The sequence below is a fragment of the Crinia signifera genome, chromosome 2, assembly GCF_055691185.1.
Source record: "Crinia signifera chromosome 2, ASM5569118v1, whole genome shotgun sequence".
Classification (NCBI taxonomy): domain Eukaryota; kingdom Metazoa; phylum Chordata; class Amphibia; order Anura; family Myobatrachidae; genus Crinia; species Crinia signifera.
Window position 1 is genome coordinate 25570218 of NC_139218.1, and position 21796 is coordinate 25592013.

Consider the following 21796-nt stretch of genomic DNA (forward strand, 5'->3'; position numbering starts at 1 on the left):
CTCCCCCAGCAGGTGTCACAGCTGGGAGGACAGCCGGCTGCAGGGGGGGGGGGGGGGGAAGAAGGAGACGCCAGGGACACTCACAGCCGCCGGGATGTGACGGAGACCCCCGCACACCACATTACAGGTATCGCGAGGGTCTCCGTCACCACACCCCGATGCTAGCCGCATATGTTAGTACATATGCAGTAGCATCGCGGTGGCTGGGCGGCGATGTATATTAATACATCCTGCCCAAGAGGAGGCTGGAAGCCACGTCAGTGATGCTGATGTGGGCCAGTTTGCTTTCAATGCCAGGATGGATTTTTAGTTCCAGCCCGGCCTTGCCCATGGATTTCTAGAAGCTGTGGAACTACAAGTCCCAGCATGCTTTACCAATTGTACAATCCTAAAAGCCTGGAAGGCCATAGGGGTCCCATTTATCAAACAATATATAACGTGTGTTTTCTGCAAATATTAAGTATCCCCTGAATGTATGGAGGAATGGGAAGGACTGCGGCAGATACCTCAGATAATTGCTGCCATCCATAGGCGTTTCTAGTATGGGTGCAACATGTGTAGTGTACATGTGCCCCTGATCCCAGGAGGATCCACACTGCACACACTGCACCCATGTTTTAGATCCATGCCGCCTGCTCCGTTAGCAGCAAAAATGGCCACAGCGCATGTCCAGTACTGATTTTAGTCTCCGGAACATGACGGGCGCCATATTTCCAGAGCCTTGCGCTTGCTCAGTAGACTCCGGCAGAACTGGGAACCCTCTACCAGAAATGGGGGCTGTGCAAGGCGATCAGGCAGATCGCACAGAAGCCTTGGCACCGCTCTTTCAGAGCCCCTGCCTGTGCCGGGTGACACATTTACATACTGTAATGCAGTGGTGCTAATTTTGAGCCCAGATTCCATTGCAAATTTAAACAATGATCTATGGACCCTGTAGTTTGCCTTCTTCTGGCTGGAATGGATTGCTGGGCCTTGTAGTTCCACAGTACATGTATTGCAGGTTTCTGCTAAAGACAATGGCCCTTATTCTGTTTCACTCGCAAAGGCAAATTCCTTCTCAAATGGACAAAACCATGTGCACTGCAGGTGGGGCAGATGTAACTTGTGCAGAGAGAGTTAGATTTGGGTGAGTTATTTTGTTTCTGTGCAGGGAAAATACTGCAATTTTTACACTGCAACATAGATCTCACTTTAAAGTAAAACCCCACCCAACTCTAATTCTCTCTGCACAAGTTACATCTGCCCCATCTGGTTTTGTCCACTTGAGAAGGAATTTGCCTTTGGGAGTGAACCAGAATAAGGGCCAAAGGAAAGGATCAGTATATATCCTGGTAATTATAATTCTATATAAAGTAGAAACATAAACACTAATGAATCATATACAGTGATGCACGGTACTGGATAAGGAGAAGCGCTGTGTTAGACAGACAGTCCCTGAAGCAGCCTGTTATCTGTCTGCGCTGTGGTAGGAAGGATCCATTCATCTCCAGACATGAAGTTACTGAGTCTGAGTTCTTCCCTTGAGGGCAGGGAGGAGGCTACATAGAGGTGTTTTCTGCCAGTGCAGTGGTGCCAACATGTTTTCTATAGCATTTAGTAAAGCAATGCCACAGCGGCATAACAATCTATCCCAGGCGGCGGAACAAGCCCCCACGCCTATATTCCTCTCTCTATGCAGACCCCAGCTCATTGTCTAGGTTTGCCTTGCTGGCTCCCCAATACGTTATACATATAGGCAGCAGGCCAAACATTAACTATAGACAAGCCGCATAGCATTGTATGCATAACAAATAATGGTACACTGTTTGGCTGGGAAATATTGCAGCAGAACATTTTGTATGCAGATGCAGTCACAGTTACATACAGAATATAGGCATGCTAGAATTTTCATCAGTAACAGCTGCTTGTGCGTCTAGTTAGCATCCCGAGATGCATAAGACTAATTCAACAGGGAAAAAAAATGAAACAACAAGTACAGTCCATGAGCTATTTTTTACAAATCAAAGTATATTTTGCATTTTTAAGATTAGAAAAACTTTTTTTAATGTTTATTTATTACAAATGTTGTACTTGAAAGTAAACATTGCCGATTAGAACTCACCCAAACAAACCAGCTCTTATTATGTCTGACTAATAGATATGTGTTGTTATACAATTATACAATACATCACATTCCGATTGGTCCGAATAAATCAATGATCCCTGGTCTAAATACAGCCAGAAGTCTTAACCGATTTACATTGGGTAGTATAAAATATGCACACCGTTACATTGCTCGAATTCAGGGGATAAGTCGGATATTCTAACGTCGGACTTTAAGCGACATTTTTGCAGCCAATAAAGTCGTCTCTCATTACATCCCACCACATCGGGGTCAGTATTCTGTATTAGACACCAGAGAGTGGCCGGTATCCCACACTAGACATCACACCGGGGTCAGTATTCTGTATTAGCCACCAGAGAGTGGCCGGTATCCCACACTAGACATCACACCGGGGTCAGTATTCTGTATTAGCCACCAGAGTGGCCGGTATCCCGCACTAGGTATCACACCGGGGTCAGTATTCTGTATTAGCCACCAGAGAGTGGCCGGTATCCCACACTAGGCATCACATTGGGGTCAGTTTTCTGTATTAGCTACCAGAGAGTGGCCGGAATCCCACACTAGGCCTCACACCGGGGTCAGTATTCTGTATTAGCCACCAGAGAGTGGCCGGTATCCCGCAATAGGCATCACACCGGGGTCAGTATTCTGTATTAGCTACCAGAGAGTGGCCGGAATCCCACACTAGACATCACATCGGGGTCAGTATTCTGTATTAGCCACCAGAGATTGGCCAGTATCCCGCACTAGACATCACACCGGGGTCAGTATTCTGTATTAGCCACCAGAGAGTGACCGGTATCCCGCACTAGGCATCACACCGGGGTCAGTATTCTGTATTAGCCACCAGAGAGTGGCCGGTATCCCACACTAGGCATCACACCGGGGTCAGTATTCTGTATTAGCCACCAGAGAGTGACCGGTATCCCGCACTAGGCATCACATCGGGGTCAGCACTCTGTATTAGCCACCAGAGAGTGACCGGTATCCCGCACTAGGTATCACACCGGGGTCAGTATTCTGTATTAGCCACCAGAGTGGCCGGTATCCCGCACTAGGCATCACATAGGGGTCAGTATTCTGTATTAGCCACCAGAGTGGCCGGAATCCCACACTAGGCCTCACACCGGGGTCAGCACTCTGTATTAGCCACCAGAGAGTGGCCGGTATCCACACTAGGCATCACACCGGGGTCAGTATTCTGTATTAGCCACCAGAGTGGCCGGTATCCCGCACTAGGTATCACACCGGGGTCAGTATTCTGTATTAGCCACCAGAGAGTGGCCGGTATCCCACACTAGGTATCACATTGGGGTCAGTATTCTGTATTAGCCACCAGAGTGGCCGGTATCCCGCACTAGGTATCACACCGGGGTCAGTATTCTGTATTAGCCACCAGAGAGTGGCAGGTATCCTGCACTAGACATCACACCGGGGTCAGTATTCTGTATTAGCCACCAGAGTGGCCGGTATCCCGCACTAGGTATCACACCGGGGTCAGTATTCTGTATTAGCCACCAGAGAGTGGCCGGTATCCCACACTAGGCATCACATTGGGGTCAGTTTTCTGTATTAGCTACCAGAGAGTGGCCGGTATCCCGCACTAGGCATCACACCGGGGTCAGTATTCTGTATTAGCCACCAGAGTGGCCAGTATCCCGCACTAGGCATCACACCGGGGTCAGTATTCTGTATTAGCCACCAGAGAGTGGCCGGTATCCCACACTAGACATCACACCGGGGTCAGTATTCTGTATTAGCCACCAGAGTGGCCGGTATCCCGCACTAGGTATCACACCGGGGTCAGTATTCTGTATTAGCCACCAGAGAGTGGCCGGTATCCCACACTAGGCATCACATTGGGGTCAGTTTTCTGTATTAGCTACCAGAGAGTGGCCGGAATCCCACACTAGACCTCACACCGGGGTCAGTATTCTGTATTAGCCACCAGAGAGTGGCCGGTATCCCACACTAGGCATCACACCGGGGTCAGTATTCTGTATTAGCCACCAGAGAGTGACCGGTATCCCGCACTAGGTATCACACCGGGGTCAGTATTCTGTATTAGCCACCAGAGTGGCCGGTATCCCGCACTAGGCATCACATAGGGGTCAGTATTCTGTATTAGCTACCAGAGAGTGGCCGGAATCCCACACTAGGCCTCACACCGGAGTCAGCACTCTGTATTAGCCACCAGAGAGTGGCCGGTATCCACACTAGGCATCACACCGGGGTCAGTATTCTGTATTAGCCACCAGAGTGGCCGGTATCCCGCACTAGGTATCACACCGGGGTCAGTATTCTGTATTAGCCACCAGAGAGTGGCCGGTATCCCGCACTAGACATCACACCGGGGTCAGTATTCTGTATTAGCCACCAGAGTGGCCAGTATCCCGCACTAGGCATCACACCGGGGTCAGTTTTCTGTATTAGCCACCAGAGAGTGGCCGGTATCCACACTAGGCATCACACCGGGGTCAGTATTCTGTATTAGCCACCAGAGAGTGGCCGGTATCCACACTAGGCATCACACCGGGGTCAGTATTCTGTATTAGCCACCAGAGAGTGACCGGTATCCCGCACTAGGCATCACACCGGGGTCAGTACTCTGTATTAGTCACCAGAGAGTGGCCGGTATCCCGCACTAGGCATCACATTGGGGTCAGTTTTCTGTATTAGCCACCAGAGAGTGGCCGGTATCCCACACTAGGCCTCACACCGGGGTCAGTATTCTGTATTAGCCACCAGAGAGTGGCCGGTATCCCGCACTAGACATCACACCGGGGTCAGTAATCTGTATTAGCCACCAGAGAGTGGCCGGTATCCTGCACTAGGCATCACATTGGGGTCAGTTTTCTGTATTAGCCACCAGAGAGTGGCCGGTATCCCGCACTAGGCATCACACCAGGGTCAGTATTCTGTATTAGCCACCAGAGAGTGGCCGGTATCCCGCACTAGGCATCACACCGGGGTCAGTATTCTGTATTAGACACCAGAGAGTGGCCGGTATCCCGCACTAGGCATCACACCGGGGTCAGTATTATGTATTAGCCACCAGAGAGTGTCCAGTATCCCGCACTAGGCATCACACCGGGGTCAGTATTCTGTATTAGCTACCAGAGTGGCTGGTATCCCGCACTAGGCATCACATTGGGGTCAGTTTTCTGTATTAGACACCAGAGAGTGGCCGGTATCCCGCACTAGGCATCACACCGGGGTCAGTATTATGTATTAGCCACCAGAGAGTGTCCAGTATCCCGCACTAGGCATCACACCGGGGTCAGTATTCTGTATTAGCCACCAGAGTGGCTGGTATCCCGCACTAGACATCACACCGGGGTCAGCAGTATGTATTAGCCACCAGAGAGTGGCCGATATCCCACACTAGGCATCACACCGGGGTCAGTATTCTGTATTAGCTACCAGAGAGTGGCCGGTATCCCGCACTAGGCATCACACCGGGTCAGCAGTATGTATTAGCCACCAGAGAGTGGCCGGTATCCCGCACTAGGCATCACACCGGGGTCAGTATTATGTATTAGCCACCAGAGAGTGGCCAGTATCCCACACTAGGCATCACACCGGGGTCAGTATTATGTATTAGCCACCAGAGAGTGGCTGGTATCCCGCACTAGGCATCACACCGGGGTCAGTATTCTGTATTAGCAACCAGAGAGTGGCCGATATCCCACACTAGGCATCACATCGGGGTCAGTATTCTGTATTAGCAACCAGAGAGTGGCCGATATCCCGCACTAGACATCACACCGGGGTCAGCAGTATGTATTAGCCACCAGAGAGTGGCCGATATCCCACACTAGGCATCACACCGGGGTCAGTATTCTGTATTAGCCACCAGAGAGTGGCCGGTATCCCACACTAGGCATCACACTGGGGTCAGTATTCTGTATTAGCCACCAGAGTGGCCGATATCCCACACTAGGCATCACACCGGGGTCAGTATTCTGTATTAGCCACCAGAGAGTGGCCGGTATCCCGCACTAGGCATCACATCGGGGTCAGTATTCTGTATTAGCCACCAGAGAGTGGCCGGTATCCCGCACTAGGCATCACACCAGGGTCAGTATTCTGTATTAGCCACCAGAGAGTGGCCGGTATCCCGCACTAGGTATCACACCGGGGTCAGTATTCTGTATTAGCCACCAGAGAGTGGCCGGTATCCCGCACTAGACATCACACCGGGGTCAGTATTCTGTAATAGCCACCAGAGAGTGTCCGGTATCCCGCACTAGGTATCACACCGGGGTCAGTATTCTGTATTAGCCACCAGAGAGTGGCCGGTATCCCGCACTAGGTATCACACCGGGGTCAGTATTCTGTATTAGCCACCAGAGAGTGGCCGGTATCCCGCACTAGACATCACACCGGGGTCAGCAGTATGTATTAGCCACCAGAGAGTGGCCGGTATCCCACACTAGTCATCACACCGGGGTCAGTATTCTGTATTAGCCACCAGAGAGTGGCCGATATCCCACACTAGGCATCACACCGGGGTCAGTATTATGTATTAGCCACCAGAGAGTGGCCGATATCCCACACTAGGCCTCACATCGGGGTCAGTATTCTGTATTAGCCACCAGAGAGTGGCCAGTATCCCGCACTAGGCATCACACCGGGGTCAGTATTCTGTATTAGCTACCAGAGAGTGTCCGGTATCCCACACTAGGCATCACACCGGGTCAGCAATATGTATTAGCCACCAGAGAGTGGCCGATATCCCGCACTAGGCATCACACCGGGGTCAGTATTCTGTATTAGCTACCAGAGAGTGGCCGATATCCCGCACTAGGCATAACACCGGGGTCAGTTTTATGTATTAGCCACCAGAGAGTGACCGGTATCCCACACTAGGCATCACATCGGGGTCAGTATTCTGTATTAGCCACCAGAGAGTGGCCGATATCCCGCACTAGGCATCACACCGGGGTCAGCAGTATGTATTTGCCACCAGAGAGTGGCCGGTATCCCACATTAGGCATCACATCGGGGTCAGTATTCCGTATTAGCCACCAAGGTTGCTAGGGTTATCACTAGGTTTGATGTCCTCCTTCCATCATGGTACCCACCGAGTCCTGGGCGGAAGTCCAGGATGTATAATAGATGACTATTACTTCCTACGGACCTCCAGCGCCTGGAGCAGTGTACACCTATAATGTTGGCTGAACTTTCTCTGGCCATTCATTCATTCATAGAGGTATCTTTGCCTCGGAATCCCACGCACACCCCTGAGTCCTCCCCTCTCTGTTGAACGTTGAGTGACGCTGTAAGTGAAAGCATGTACGTTGTACAGACAAACTATTGTACAGATACAGGGATTTATCTCTGTGATGTTCCCCTGGTATGCCATCACACTAACATACACTAATCTCTCTCCTGTTACCATCTCCTTATAGAAAGCCATTAACCACGCTCAATTAGCTGCAACAAATTGTTATTACTTAGTAGATGGTTCTAAGGATCCCCGTACTGCGGCCCATTAGAGATGGGTAATTTTGCTTTGTTTTGATCTTCTCTTCTATAAGGAAGGAAGAATTTGGAATGTGGTGTTTTCTCCCGTTAGAAATCACTTACTGACTGTATCATCTCTAGTTAGGTATTTCCACATTAACCATTCATGTCACAGCGTTCATTGTGTACTGTAATGGCAGGCCAGGCAGGGGCGCAGCAAGAGAGCAGGGGGCCCCTTGTGCAGCGTCAGAACGGGGCCCCTCTTGTTTCGCAGGCGCATGCCCTGAGCAGACTCTCAGATGCCTGCAAAACGGGTATGGCTCATAGGATTGACTATAAGAACGTCGACACATTGAAATGGTGGACATGGAAAAAGTCGACATGAGTTTTCACACAGGGATAGCAGTGGCCCAGAGATCTGGACCCACATAGAGCGCACTGGGACTCTGAGAACAAGTACAGCGATATTATCCTGCAGAAAAGAGATTATGGGGATTTAGTGTAATCCTGATGCTTTGTGACACCGCTCCCCCGATCTACGGACTTGTGACTATGACATCAGTCTATGATATTGGCTGTATTCCTGTAACTATTACATCAATAAATACTAACAAAGGAAATGGAAGCTACAGTTTTATTTTCTTTACTATAGAGACAAAAGCGATTAAACACGGACGGCAAACCAGATCAGTACTATGTAGGTCCGTCACGTGGCAGTGATTACGGCAGACACCCTTTTTGGTTGAGTCAGCCTAGGATGCACCCGTCTCTCCATGTTGTCCTAGAGCAGTGGTGTCCAACTCATTTCCCTCCAGCTGTTGTGGAACTACACGTCCCAGAATGCCCTGCCACCGTTTTAGCAATCCATTATATAAAATCAGGGCATGCTGGGACGTGTAGTTCCACAACAGCTGGAGGGCCAGGAGTTTGACACCACTGTTCTAGATGTGGGAGGTTACCCGCGGCATATGAATGGATGTTTATGCTAAACACCTGAATGACAGACCTCTGATTGAGCAGCTTACCAATAAAAGTGTTGTGCAGTTGAGAGGCATAGATGGGTCAGCAATAGGAGGGATTGCTGACACCTGAGTGCCATTGGAGAAGCCAGGGGTATCTCCAGGTAAGCTGGCTCTCAGATGTTGTAAGCCATTATCATGTGGCCTTACACTGGGCTATTAGGCCCATAAATTTGTTATTGTGCATGGGATGGGTTTGGGAGTGTGATTCCCCCTTTGTTGGTATGGCTGGTCTGCTCCAGGGTAGCACACCCTAACACTTTATTAACATTTATGTTTTTTCCCTATTGTATGTATTTTAATCACACCTTCACCTCCCTACATAGCACTTATGTGCTTCTTATTTAACACTACTAACTTTCATTTGTGTGCTGCCCTGGAGTAGTCGGCCTGTGTCGGCATGTTGGGGGCCCACACCCCAGACCCATACCCAGTGTTAGGGACCCCCAGTGACAGAGACGCCTTGACGTACGGCCTGGGGGCTTAACCCTATATCTGCAGATATATGCAACCAAGATCTCTGTATTGTCTGATTATTATATGTATATTTCTCATTCAGTGTGCAATAGGGATACAAACTGTTTTTCTTTCCTAACCAGATTTACCCCTCCCTGTTGGCACCTGAATGACAGACCTCTGATTGAGCAGCTTACCAATAAAAGTGTTGTGTTTATGCTAAACATCCATTTGCAGCCTGTGCGGGCGAACCCGCACTGCAAGGGGGTTGGGGGGGGGGGGGTGGAGCGGGTGGGCGGACATTCGCAGGGTGGGGTTTGGTGGATTTGCAAATGCGCGAGGCCATCCTGCGTTGAAGTCCATCCTGCAATGAACCGACAATTTTAATTCACTTTAGCGGCGCAGCGTCTACCGGAACGCTGGCCTCTGAAAATTCGTTGCTGTGCAATCAGGTCTGAATCGCCCCAATGTAATAGTATGTGGGAACGTGCAATCTCCCATGTTTCCTGCAATCCTAGAACTCATATCCAGATGTTTTGCCATTGCACGCATACAAATCAGGCAATGTAATAGGATCACACATAAAATAGTACTACAAAAACCCGCAAAACAATAGACTTGTGGTTGGTAAAAAAATTAAAAAGTAAAAAAAATCATCCTCGCTCTTTGCAAAACCATAACCAGTCGCGGGACTCTGAGATAGTACTTGAGGAACAAATATACATGGGGGAAAAAAATGACTGAGGTCCCCTACAACAATTCGTGGGCCAGTCCTGATTCCAAAAATATGGTTGGGAGGAGGTGCAGGGGTTCCGACAGGTTGGCCGGGCCCAGGTAAAATGGAGGGGGTGTGGCCTCTGGGAGGGGGCGTTGCCACGTTCTCATGAAAAATAAAAATAAACGGGAGGGAGAGAGGACAGGCTGCCGCTGTCTCTCTCCCCAGCTTGGCACATGTCACTGAGCAGAGTGCGCTGAGCTGGGAGAGAGACTGTGCTGCGGCTCTCTCTCCCCACTGCCCAGCTCCCTTTAATGGAGGCGGGGGGTGCGGGACCAGGGCCCCATCAGCATGTTTATATTGGTCCCTGCAGTCGTAGGATTATCCCACCAACTAATCAGCTCAGGCCTGGGACCACTGGTGGGGTGGGACCACTTGCAGGGTGGTGTCCAATGACTTTTTGTCTACACAGTGTGTGTGTGTGTATATATATATATATATATTATATAAGTGTGTATATATTTCACATGCTGTACCCGCAGTCCATGGGATAGTGTCTTCCAGATGTTAGGGCATATGTACTATATGACTCAGGGCAGCTGGTATCACAGGGATGGGACTATTAGCGGTGCAGACACTATATAAAGCATTAGTAGATACGCTGTAAATAAGACACGCGGACAGTTAGGCCGGTTTCACACACTCCGGCTCCTGCCGGACGGTGAAATCCCGCACGGCCAGGGAGCCGTGCCGCACACATTAGTTGTGAATGGACACTATTCTGTCCATTCACACCGGACGGCCACGACCCGGCCGCACGGTTGCAGCCGGATCCCGCCACTGGAAGGGACGGATGCCGGGCTGTGGCCATCCCTTCCATGATAAACTAGTGTGTGCGGCACGGCTCCCTGGCCGTGCGGGATTTCACCGTCCGGCAGGAGCCGGAGTGTGTGAAACCAGCCTTACCCCACAGCCCTTCACAGCTCTCGCCTTATACTCCGTATGCACAGAGCAAATGCACAGTTAAATGTGATGTCTGCTCCCTGCTGACGGTGTTATATCACCTGCGCATTGTAGTTGTGGCCAACACATGGTCCCGTCATATCTGAGAGCTCTTTGTTACCTGCGCAGATACTGTGACTAATGTGCTCATACTGAGCAAGGATTAGAATTAAATTTCATGTGTGTTTATTACTCTGTTAACCGGTTAATTGCCTATGAGGGATCAGGACGCTTATTATATGGTTCAGAGTCTTCTAGAAGCCAGAAAGACGATAAGGATCACCTGGAGCAATTCATATTATTTAGCTGAACCCAGCATTTAGGGGATGTGAGGAGACGAATTGGTGCAAGTATCTGTGGCAATGCTATTCCCAGACATGCGCAGCAGTGACGCTGCTCCAGTAACACCCATACGGCGACAGCTAGTTGCCATTTCTATTGTAGCCTCGTGTTTCTGTAACATGTTATATACTGTATATTTATTAGTTAAAAAAATATTACCAATATTTATAGATCCCTGGATGGCAATTTGATATTACGGTAATGATGATGGGCAATGCCATCTTTACCCTATAAAAGGCTATGGGCTTCTCTCTGTGTTTCTCCAAGTGTTTCCTCCAATTGGATCCATCCCACTCATTGTCATTTTGTAAATGTGCTACGTAGTTGCTCATTCAGGGGTGGGCTCCATGGAGGGTACTTATACAATGGTGCTTGAGTGCTGGCTTCAGCCAGACAGGTCTATTTCTATCTTTGGAAATGCACAGTGCAGTACAGTAGAGTATGTGCCTCTGGGGCAGATGTATTAAGCCTTAACAAGAGATAAATGCAAGGGTGATAAGGAGAGATAAACGCCCAGCCAATCACCTGCTAACTGCCATGTTACAGGCTCGGTTTGAAAAAAGTCAGTAAGGAGCTGATTGGCTGGACGTTTATCTCTCCTTATCACCCTTGCATTTATCTCTTGTTAAGGCTTAATACATCTGCCCCAGTATTTTTTATTGTTCGATATTGCGCTTTCATTGTTTCCTTATACTGCGTTCTACAGAAAGCGTCCCAGGTCCTAAACCTGGAAGTCCTTCTATGGCAGAGCACAGCTATTATGGAGGCATCATTATCCTCGTGATGAGCTTGCTGAGAGATAAAGTGAGGAGGGATAAAGTACTAACCAATCAGCCCCTAACTGCTATTTCACAGGCTAATGAAAAATGGCAGTTATGAGCCAATTGTAAGGTACTTTGAGGTCTTGGCGAGAGATAAAGTTAAGAGATAAACTGCCAATCAGCTACTAACTGTCGTTTTTGAAATGCAGCCAGTAACATTAAACAGTAAACAGCTCATACTTTATATGGGATGCGGTCAGCCTCCTGGAGACTGGTGCCGGGAGACCGACACCGGAATCTCCACATCACTTAGTATTCCGGCACCAGTATGCCGAAAGGTAGAGGTGCGTCAACACAGTGTGATTCGATCCTGATTGAATCAAATGGCAGCAAAACGCATTCGATATGGACTATATAGCACAGATCTGTACTACATAGTCGCCTGCTCAGTCTATTTTACAGTTCGATTCACACTAAAAGGGAGTGCGCATCGGCATCGAATGAGGCTGAAAACCGTACGATGTCCATTCGATTTGATTTTGACTATATAGTGAAAATCGAACACAAAATCGAATACGTGTGTGCACAGCTTTAGACTGGAGGGCGAAAGGTTTTGTTAGGGTGGGAGGGAGGGTAATTAGTTTTAGGCACTTAGAAAATGGCTATGTTTAGGATGAGGGCCAGGGGGGTTAGGTTTAGGTAGCGTGGTACTGAGGTTAAGATTATTCACTAGTGGCAAAGGTTAAGGTCAGGCTGTGTGTGTGTGTGTGTGTGTGTGTGTGTGTGTGGGTAGGCTGCTGGAAGGGAGGGTTAGGGTCAGGCTGTGGGTGTGTGTGGGTGTGGGGTAGGCTGCTGGAGGGGAGGGTTAGGGTCAGGCTGTGGGTGTGTGTGGGTGTGGGGAAGGCTGCTGGAGGGGAGGGTTAGGGTTGCGGGGGGGGGGGGGGGGGGGGGGCAGGTGTAGGGAAAGTACACTTAGCTGGCCCCTGTCTGGATTCTTGATGACGGCGACGGTATTCTGACTGACGAAAAACTCTGTATGTACCTTTATCCCTCTCCACTTTCTCTCTCTCCATCCACTAGGGCGTGATGGGAGAATATAATAGTCGTCCCGAAGCATGGCGAGCGCAGCAAGTCATGCTACGTTTCAGTGACTGTGTCAAAACTCGTGGAATAAAATTGATAAACCATATGTCGACATTTTGACCGTCAACCTTCCCCATGTCGACCTTCAATCATGACCACGTGGTTACTGTCTATCCAATGATCCCATTCCATTTCTAGATGTGGTACTTGTTTCCTAAGCTAATTGCTTAGTGGGCTATTCTGCGTAGGAGAATCGCATCACATGGGCCATTTTAGTGCCGTGCGATGCGATTAATGTAATTTATTCACTGCTCTGTATGCCCCAGGGGATCGCATCGCACCTTCCACAAAATCGCATGCGATTTTATAGGGTGTGCAATACCATTAAATTAGGTATACAATAATATGATTGTATGACATACCAAGAGGTTTTAGGCACCCCCTCACTATCCACGCCACCCTGAAGTGTGGCGAACGCAGCGTGCCCCGCGAGGAGCTGTGGAACACGTCCTCCGACGTTTTCATACCCCCACTATCCACGTAGGTGTGGAGTTGATTTTATATAGTGAGCCCGAAGCGTGGCAAGCGTGGCAAGCCCCGCGTGGGGACACGTAATACATGTAAAGTAATCCGCGTCCCCTAACGGGGCTTGCTACGATCGGGCCCGGTGGGGAACGCAAAATCAACTCCACACCGACGTGGATATTGGGGGTATGGGGACGCGTTCTGCTGCCACAGGGCTCGCTGTGCTTGCTACACATCGGGGTGGCGTGGATAGTGTGTGTGTGTGTGTGTGTGTGTGTGTGTGTGGGGGGGGGGGGGGTAAAACATCTTTGTATGTCATACAATGATATTATTGTATAGCTAATGTAATGGCATCGCACAACCTATAAAATTGCATGCGATTTTGCGGGAGGTGCGATGCGATCCCCTGGGGAATACACAGCATTGAATAAATGACATTAAAAAAATCGCATTGCATCGCACAGCACTAAAATGGCCCATGCGATGGATGCAATGCGATTTCACTATGTTAGCGTACGTAGAAAATCTGGGCGCCGTGCTAGGAAACAAGTACCCTAGATGGTTAGAAATAAGAGAAGTGCTGGATAAACATGTAATAACTGATACACCCACTTAATGATGTTTAATATACAATTCTGGCATAAGCATCTTACAAGCCACGTAGCTGTGCCACAAATTAGTGATTGGCAGCACGCAGAACGGTAAATAAAGATTAGGCGGCTGTTATATAACAGCAAGCTGCAACGTCTGTTGCTGTCCCAGTTACACATGTGACACACCTTTTACATAAGAAGGTGAGTCTGGTGCCTTGTAGGAATGTAATGGAGGGGAGGTGACATGGGGCAAATGCATTAAGCCAGGAGAAATGATAAAGTGGAAGGTGATTACACAGCGGCCAATCAGCTCTTGTCAATTTTCAAACCCAACCTGTAACATCACAGTTAGTAGCCGATTGGCTGCTCTGTTATCACCTTCCCCTTTATCACTTCACCAGACTTAATACATTTGCTCCAGGATTCCCTAGGGGCCAGATTCTCTAAGCTTCAAAAGTGATAAAATGGAGAGTGATAAACAGCCGGCCAATCAGCTCCTGTCTGACATTTTTCAAACACAGTCTGTGACATGGCAGGCAGGAGCTGATTGGCTGGCTGTTTATCACTCTCCATTTTATCACTTTTGAAGCTTAGAGAATCTAGCCCTTTGAGAGAATTTAATAAAATGGCTGCTTTTTAGCAAATAGTGGAAGCCATGAGGAAAAGGCTAAAGACAGCCAGCAAAAGTGGAGATCTGATCACACATATTACTTGGAGCAGGAATGATCCATGAAATAACAGCCCCCTTCATTATAGATAATAGTCCATAGGCCTGTGGTGGACTGTAATGTTTCTAAAGGTCCATACACACTGGGCGGCTTTCCCCCTGCCCGGCGCCTGCTGCAGAACCTGGGGATATACGAATGGCGTATACTGTTGGGGTAATCAGATAGATGGCAGTGAAAGGTTTGACTGTGTTGGTGTCATATAGGGCCGTATCTAGCGGTGGATGAGGGGTGCTGCTCCAAGATTTCACCTGTTTGGGGGGTGCTGCCCCAGTACAAAGATCATCATTTCCCTGTTATGGCCTAGGTATCATAGGGGCAGATTTAATAAGCCAGATGAAGTGATAAAGTGGTTAGTACTCTGGGCCTTATTCCAGTTCACTCTTTCTGACCAAATCCTTCTTAGATGGACAAAACCATGTGCACTGCAGGTGGGGCAGATGTTACTTGTGCAGAGAGAATTAGATTTGGGTGGGGTTTTACTGCAAAGTGAGATCTATATTGCAGTGTAAAAATAAAGCAGTCAGTATTTACCCTGCACAGAAACAAAATAACTCACCCAAATCTAATTCTCTCTGCACATTTTACATCTGCCCCCCTGCAGTGCACATGGTTGTGTCCATCTAAGAAGGATTTTGTCAGAAAGAGTGAACTAGAATAAGGCCCTCTATTACTGGTCAATCTGCTTCTAACTGTCATTTTTTAAACCCAGCCTGTAACATGGCAGTTAGGAGAAGACTGGCTAAATATATATATGCCTGCAGCATTTTCTTTCATTTACAAGCCCGACAAGTAGCACACACTGGGGCAGATGTATTAAGCTTTAACAAGAGATAAATGCAAGGGTGATAAGGAGAGATAAACGTCCAGCAGAAAGGAGATATTAAACCAACAAACAAGACAATATATCATATATTATGATATATCGGGACAGTGTGCGCCGAAGGCGCGCTAAAAATCAAGGGCATTTTTTAGGGGGGGGGGGGGGGGGGATAATACTTGTGTATTATCACGGCGCCCGTCGCGTCGCATCGCATACCACTAATTAAGGTATGCGATGGACCCAATTTGAGGCTTTTCCCGGGAAGACTGTACAATTTTAATATTGCGTCGCATCGCATGCCATTATAATGGCATGCAATGCGACGCGATTTCAATGTTAAATGCCCAGGCAGACCCGATTTTACATTGTGCACCCACCCTGATGGGTACTGACAATGTTAAATGCCCCCCCATTGTTAACGCCACCCCACTATCAACGCCAATCCAAAGCGTGGCGAGCGCAGCGAGCCCACGCGGGGCGGCGGTACGTGTCCTCCGACCATTTCATACCCCCACTATCCACGTCGGTGTGGAGTTGGTTTTATATAGTGTGGCGAGCGCAGCGAGCCACCGAGCCTGAAGCGTGGCAAGCGCAGCGAGTCCCGCGAGGGGACGCGTAATACTTGTGAAGTAATGGTGGCGAGCGCACTATATAAAATCAGCTCTACGCCAACGTGGATAGTGGGGGTATGAAAAGGTCGGAGGACGCGTACCGCTGCCCCTCTTGGGCTCGCCACGCTTCGGGTTGGCGTTGATAGTGGGGTGGCGTTAACAATGGGGGGGGGGCATTTAACATTGTCAGTACCCATCAGGGTGGGTGTACAATGTAAAATCGCCTATAATTGCGTCTCATCGCATCGCATGCGATCATATGGCATGCGATGCGACGCAATGTTTTTGGTTGTACGATGGTATGCGATGGAAAGGGGGGGCGCCGTGATAATAGTACCGATTTCCCTACCAGGCATGAACAAAACTTTGGAAAAATGGCGTTGTGCCCATTTTCATGGTGATTTTGCAGCACTGCAGAGGTGCCCCCCCCCCCCCCCGGAGATATAAGTATGGAAGAAATGGGGGTACAGTACACACTGCACACATGATAGATAACCTCTGAGCATCATGAGCATCATGTGACATCAAGCAAGGTGGTCTCCCGTCATCCATACCTGTATCAGTCAGCTGTAATGGCACATCAGTGTCAGAGAATGATGTACAAGGGAGAGCGCTGGGAGCCTCCCTCAGACTGGAAGTGACAGCAGGATGTAACCAGCTTCCTTGTGGGATCATTTACATGGGATACGGTCACTAGATCTACAATAACTAGGTCGACACCACTAGGTCGACATGGGTTAGGTCGACACAAGCAATAGGTTGCCATGGGGAAGGTAGACAGTCAAAAGGTCGACATGGGGTTTTCCACTTTTTTTTCTTGACATGTGCAGACTGTTAAAATTCGGGACAAAAAAAAAAGTGAAAAAAACCCATGTCGACCTTTTGTGTTGACCTTCCCCTAGTTGCTGTCCGCCCAATGATCCCATTCCATTTACATTCTCACACAGTCTGACTTATTATTTATATGGCGCCACAAGGGTTCCGCAGCGCCCAGTTACAGAGTACACACAATCAAACTGGAAAACAGTAACTTACAGTTGAAGACAATACAGGACAAATACAGGGTAAATGATTCTAGGAACATCAGAAGATTGCTGCAACAGTCAAAGACTGCTGAAGTAAGAAAGGAGAAGCACATGAGGTAAGAGGTCCCTGCTCGTGAGAGCTTACATTCTAAAGAGTAGGGGTAGACAGACAGGGGTGACACCGGAGGGGTAGACAGGGCGGGGAACAGAGGTTAGGAGGACAGTTTGCTGGGTTTGGTGAAGAAGTGGTTTAGCGCCGGTGAACACTCCAATCGCTGGCAATATGGTCGCTCAGCGACCATATTGCCAGCGATTCTTTGCCCGTGTGTACGCACCTTTACTGTGCCAAGCGTAGGCAGCCTGCGGCAGTAGAACCACAAATGCCAGAATGCACTGACAGATTCTATAACAATGTAGGCAACATGCAGCTGTAAAACAAAAAGTCCCAGGATGCACTGCCAGATCCCATAACATACATAGGCACAGGCAGCTGTAGAACTACAGGTCCCAGTATGCACAGTTTTTTGCGACTGCTCGCAGTAATAATCTGCCCCCCTGCACACGCCGTTTCACCCTCGCTAGGTTTTTGTAGCGATGAGGAAACGATGTGTGCAGCCGCTAAAACATTGAGTGCACTGGGCTCCCTGCATTAGTCGCCAGCCTCACTGTTTGGGGGAATCCTCGCTGTCCACTGACAGCGAGGACTCCCCCAGAACGTAGAATAGGTGAGTGGCCGGCGTGGGGGGTAAACGTTGTTTTCGTGGATACCCGCCATTTAACCCCCTCACCGGCCACATTGAATACGGTCCTCTATAGCAACTGTAGCCAGCCTGTGGCCCTCCAGCTGTAGCAGTCCCAGTGTGCACTGTGGCTGGTGAGGGGTTAAACGGCAGAGATCACCATAAACAAGCGAACCTGCCGTTTAACCCCCTTGCCGGCCGCTCATCCTACTCAATGTCCCGGGGGAATCCTCGCTGTCAGAGGCCGGCACGGATTCCCCCAAACAGTGAGGCTCCTGGCTAATGCAGGGAGCCCGCGGCATTTAGCCGTGAGCTTCGCTGTTTTAGTGGCCACACATGCCGTTTCCCCGTCGCTACAAAAACCTAGCGAGGGGGGAGGGGGGCGGGCGTGTGCAGGGGGTCAGTTGTGAGCTGTGGCAATGAGCAGTCAGACCTATATATATATTATCTATCAGATTTAGACACCTTTGTCTCTCCACCAGTTGTGGAACTACAAGTCCCAGTGTGCACTGCCAAACTCTATAAGAAGCTAAGGGAACCAGCAGGTCTCCAACTGTTGTAGAACTACAAGTCCCAGTGTGCACTGCCAGACAAAGCTAAGGTAACCAGCAGGTCTCCAACTGTTGTAGAACTGCAAGTCCCAGTGTGCACTGCGACTCTATAAGAAGCTAAGGTAACCAGCAGGTCTACAACTGTTATAGAACTACAAGTCCCAGTGTGCACTGCCAGACTAAGCTAAGGTAACTAGCAGGGTTCCAACTGTTGTAGAACTACAAGTCCCAGTGTGCACTGCGACTCTATAAGAAGCTAAGGCAGGGTTGGGCAATACCGGCCCTCCAGATGTTGATGAACTACACATACCAGCATGCCTTGCATCAGTTTCAGCATGGCCACATAGCAAAACTAATGCAAAGCATCCTGGGATGTAGTTCATCAACATCTGGAGGGCCGGTGTTGCCCCGCCCTGAGCTAAGGTAATCAGCAGGTGTCCAACTTTGTAGAACTACAAGTCCCAGTGTGCACTGCGACTCTATAAGAAGTTTAGCAAACCTTTTGCTCCAAACTTCAAGTTCTAGCATGGTTTTGCAGCTTGGACTTGTCCCTTAACCCTTTGCAGTCCAATTTATTATTATTATTTTTTGAGCAATTCAGTCTGGTTTAAATCAATTGTAATTTATTTATTTTATTCAAAAATGGTCTACATTGAATGTTGAATTATGTCAATGTTCTTATTTTAAAGTGGCTCACTACTGTATCTGCTGCTAGCGCTAGGGCTGTTGAGCCTGACTAGGCGTTGGACCTGAAAGGGTTAACACATACCTCCCAACAGTCCCGATTTCAGCAGGGACAGTCCCGATTATCAGGGCCTGTCCCGCTGTCCCACCCGCGGGCGGCAGTGTCCCGCGGTGAGGGGGGGCTGTTGGGAGTCCCCCCTGTCGGCTGCTAAGCAGCGGGGAATATTTGCTGTGCGCATGCGCACAGCGTCTATTCCCGCAGCCAGGGGGCTGGGGGCATGGCTAGAGGCTCACAGAGCCTCTGGGTCATGTCCCCATAGCGGCAAAATGGGGACCTCGCGGGTGGGCCACGAGTATAGGCCACGCCCCGAAATTAGGCCACGCCCCCGGCGCGCGGCAGCAGTGTCCCGCATCGCGCACGTCAGAAGTTGGGAGGTATGTTAACAGCTGGAGAGCCATAGCTTATTTGCCATGTGCTGCCCAACTGCCCAACTGAAACCTCCAGGTACCTGAGTCTCAGCAACAGAAAGAGCTGATGGTCCTGGTTACAGTGTTACTTGTGGAGCGTGTAAAATAATGTCTTCTATGCATCCTCTTTCAGTGGCAAGCGCAGGATTTTTAGAGGGGGAAGGGGGGGGGGGGGGGGTTTCCAAATGTAATCCAAAATCTCCCACTCTGCAGGGCATTGGAGTAATTAAGGGAGTCTGGGGAGGTGGTGATAGCCCTGAATATCGGTCTTTTTATACACATGATACTGAATGACATACAGTATTAAGATTTAACAGTACAGCATACCTCCCAACTGTCCCGCTAAACGCGGGAACGTCCAGATTTTTGGGGACGTTCCCGCGTCCCTCCCGCGGCCTGCAGTGTCCCGCTGCGGGGGGGAGCAGTTGGGAGTCCCCCCCCCAATCTCACAGAATAGAAGCTGTGCGCATGCGCACAGCGTCTATTCGCGGCCGAAAACGAGGGCACGGCTAATTTGCATAAGCCGCACCCACATTTGCATATGCCACGCCCCCTTTTCGGACAAGCCGCGCAAATGTCCCTATTCTACACTTAGGAAAGTTGGGAGGTATGGTACAGGTTTCAAACATTTCAATAAGTAGTCAATAAAAGGTCAAACAATAAATAAATACACAGACATAATAGAACCAGTACTGCACTTTCTAAGCTCACAATCTCCTAATTCATGGTAAGGCTCCTGTTTCTTCCTCCTGGAAGCTGCTCTCTGGTCCAGTGCAATGTTTGAGGGCTCAGATCCACACATACAGTAAATGTGGTAGAAGCTGGTACACTGGACAGGGGCAGCGGCTCTGCTCTGTCCCTTACACTGCATGATGTGGTGGACGCTCTACTGATCATATTATATACCAGTGCTATTGTTGTCATCATTTAAGTCACTTGCCAAGACGAGGGGGGTTTCTGTGCAACCAGACCCCCCCTGTGTTTGCCTATGTCTTTATATGGTTTATTATGTCTACAACAAGCAGTCAGTATAGTAGACTCGTTTAAATTATCGAATATATATGTAGATCTCAATAAAGCAAACACTAAAACAATATTACATTTTATGTTAAATAAAAAATAATGTAATCACATCTGCAGGACGCACGTCCCAAAAATTTGCTAAATTTCATAATAAAGTTTTGTAGGAATAAGAACATATTTACCATAAAACCAGAATATTTCTACAGTACCTCCTGGCACAAGCTGAGAACTTGGCTGCAGTAAGAAGCCCATCCTTACCTGAGAAGTCAGCCAGGGCAGACACCTGCCTGGTCCAGAGGAGGAGAATGCAGCACACAAGACTGCTGCAGCTGCAGATAACCTGTCTCCCTTCATAGCCATGTTCCTGGGTCATGGTGTGGAGATCTCTCCTGGGGACTCACATGATCTGCTCTCGGTTCTGTGTCAGGGACCTACAGAGACAGGAGTCTGCATGGACAGTGTGACTCAGAGTTACTTCACAGCCACACACCCCCTTCCGTGCTGCTGCTGCTGGGACTGATCCTACTGCAGGAGGACAGCCAGGTGTTCCATAGGGCAGAGGCTGCTTGTCTGTCAGTGGCAGTGTGCTGTCTATGCCATCATCCTTGGTCACTGGGAATAAACAGAAGCACCCTCCTCCCTGCTCCAGCAACACGTGGAATGTGTGGCTGGCAACCAAACTTTGCCTCCCACTTAAAAAGTCAATGGAACTGTCTGATATGGGCATCTGGCGCCATCTAGTGGCTAGCTTCCTAATTGTGCAAAATATGAGTATTGCAGAGGAGTGTTCTGATTGGGGTTTATTCTAGTTCATTCTTTCTGACAAAATCCTTCTTAGATGGACAAAACCATGAGCACTGCAGGGGGGCAGATGTAACATGTGCAGAGAGAATTAGATTTGGGTGAGTTATTTTGTTTCTGTGCAGGGAAAATACTGACTGCATGATTTTACACTGCAATATAGATCTCACTTTGAAGAAAAACCCCACCCAAATCTAATTCTCTCTGCACATGTTACATCTGCCCCACCTGCAGTGCACATGGTTTTGTCCATCTAAGAAGGATTTTGTCAGAAAG

The 21796-nt window shown here is 49.0% G+C and overlaps 1 protein-coding gene across 2 annotated transcripts in view; it reads right to left on the minus strand.

Annotated features, from left to right (window-relative positions):
* Positions 1–21481, minus strand: part of EVA1C (eva-1 homolog C) — an 83664-nt gene extending 62183 nt beyond the window's left edge. Inside the window, exon 1 of one of the 2 annotated variants that reach the window (XM_083171828.1) lies at positions 20978–21481. In XM_083171828.1, the coding sequence (XP_083027954.1) occupies positions 20978–21092 (115 nt within the window). In that variant the 5' untranslated portion in view covers positions 21093–21481. The remainder of the gene's footprint in view (positions 1–20977) is intronic. The other variant, XM_083171827.1, reaches the window with a different exon arrangement.
* Positions 21482–21796: the final 315 nt, after the last annotated feature.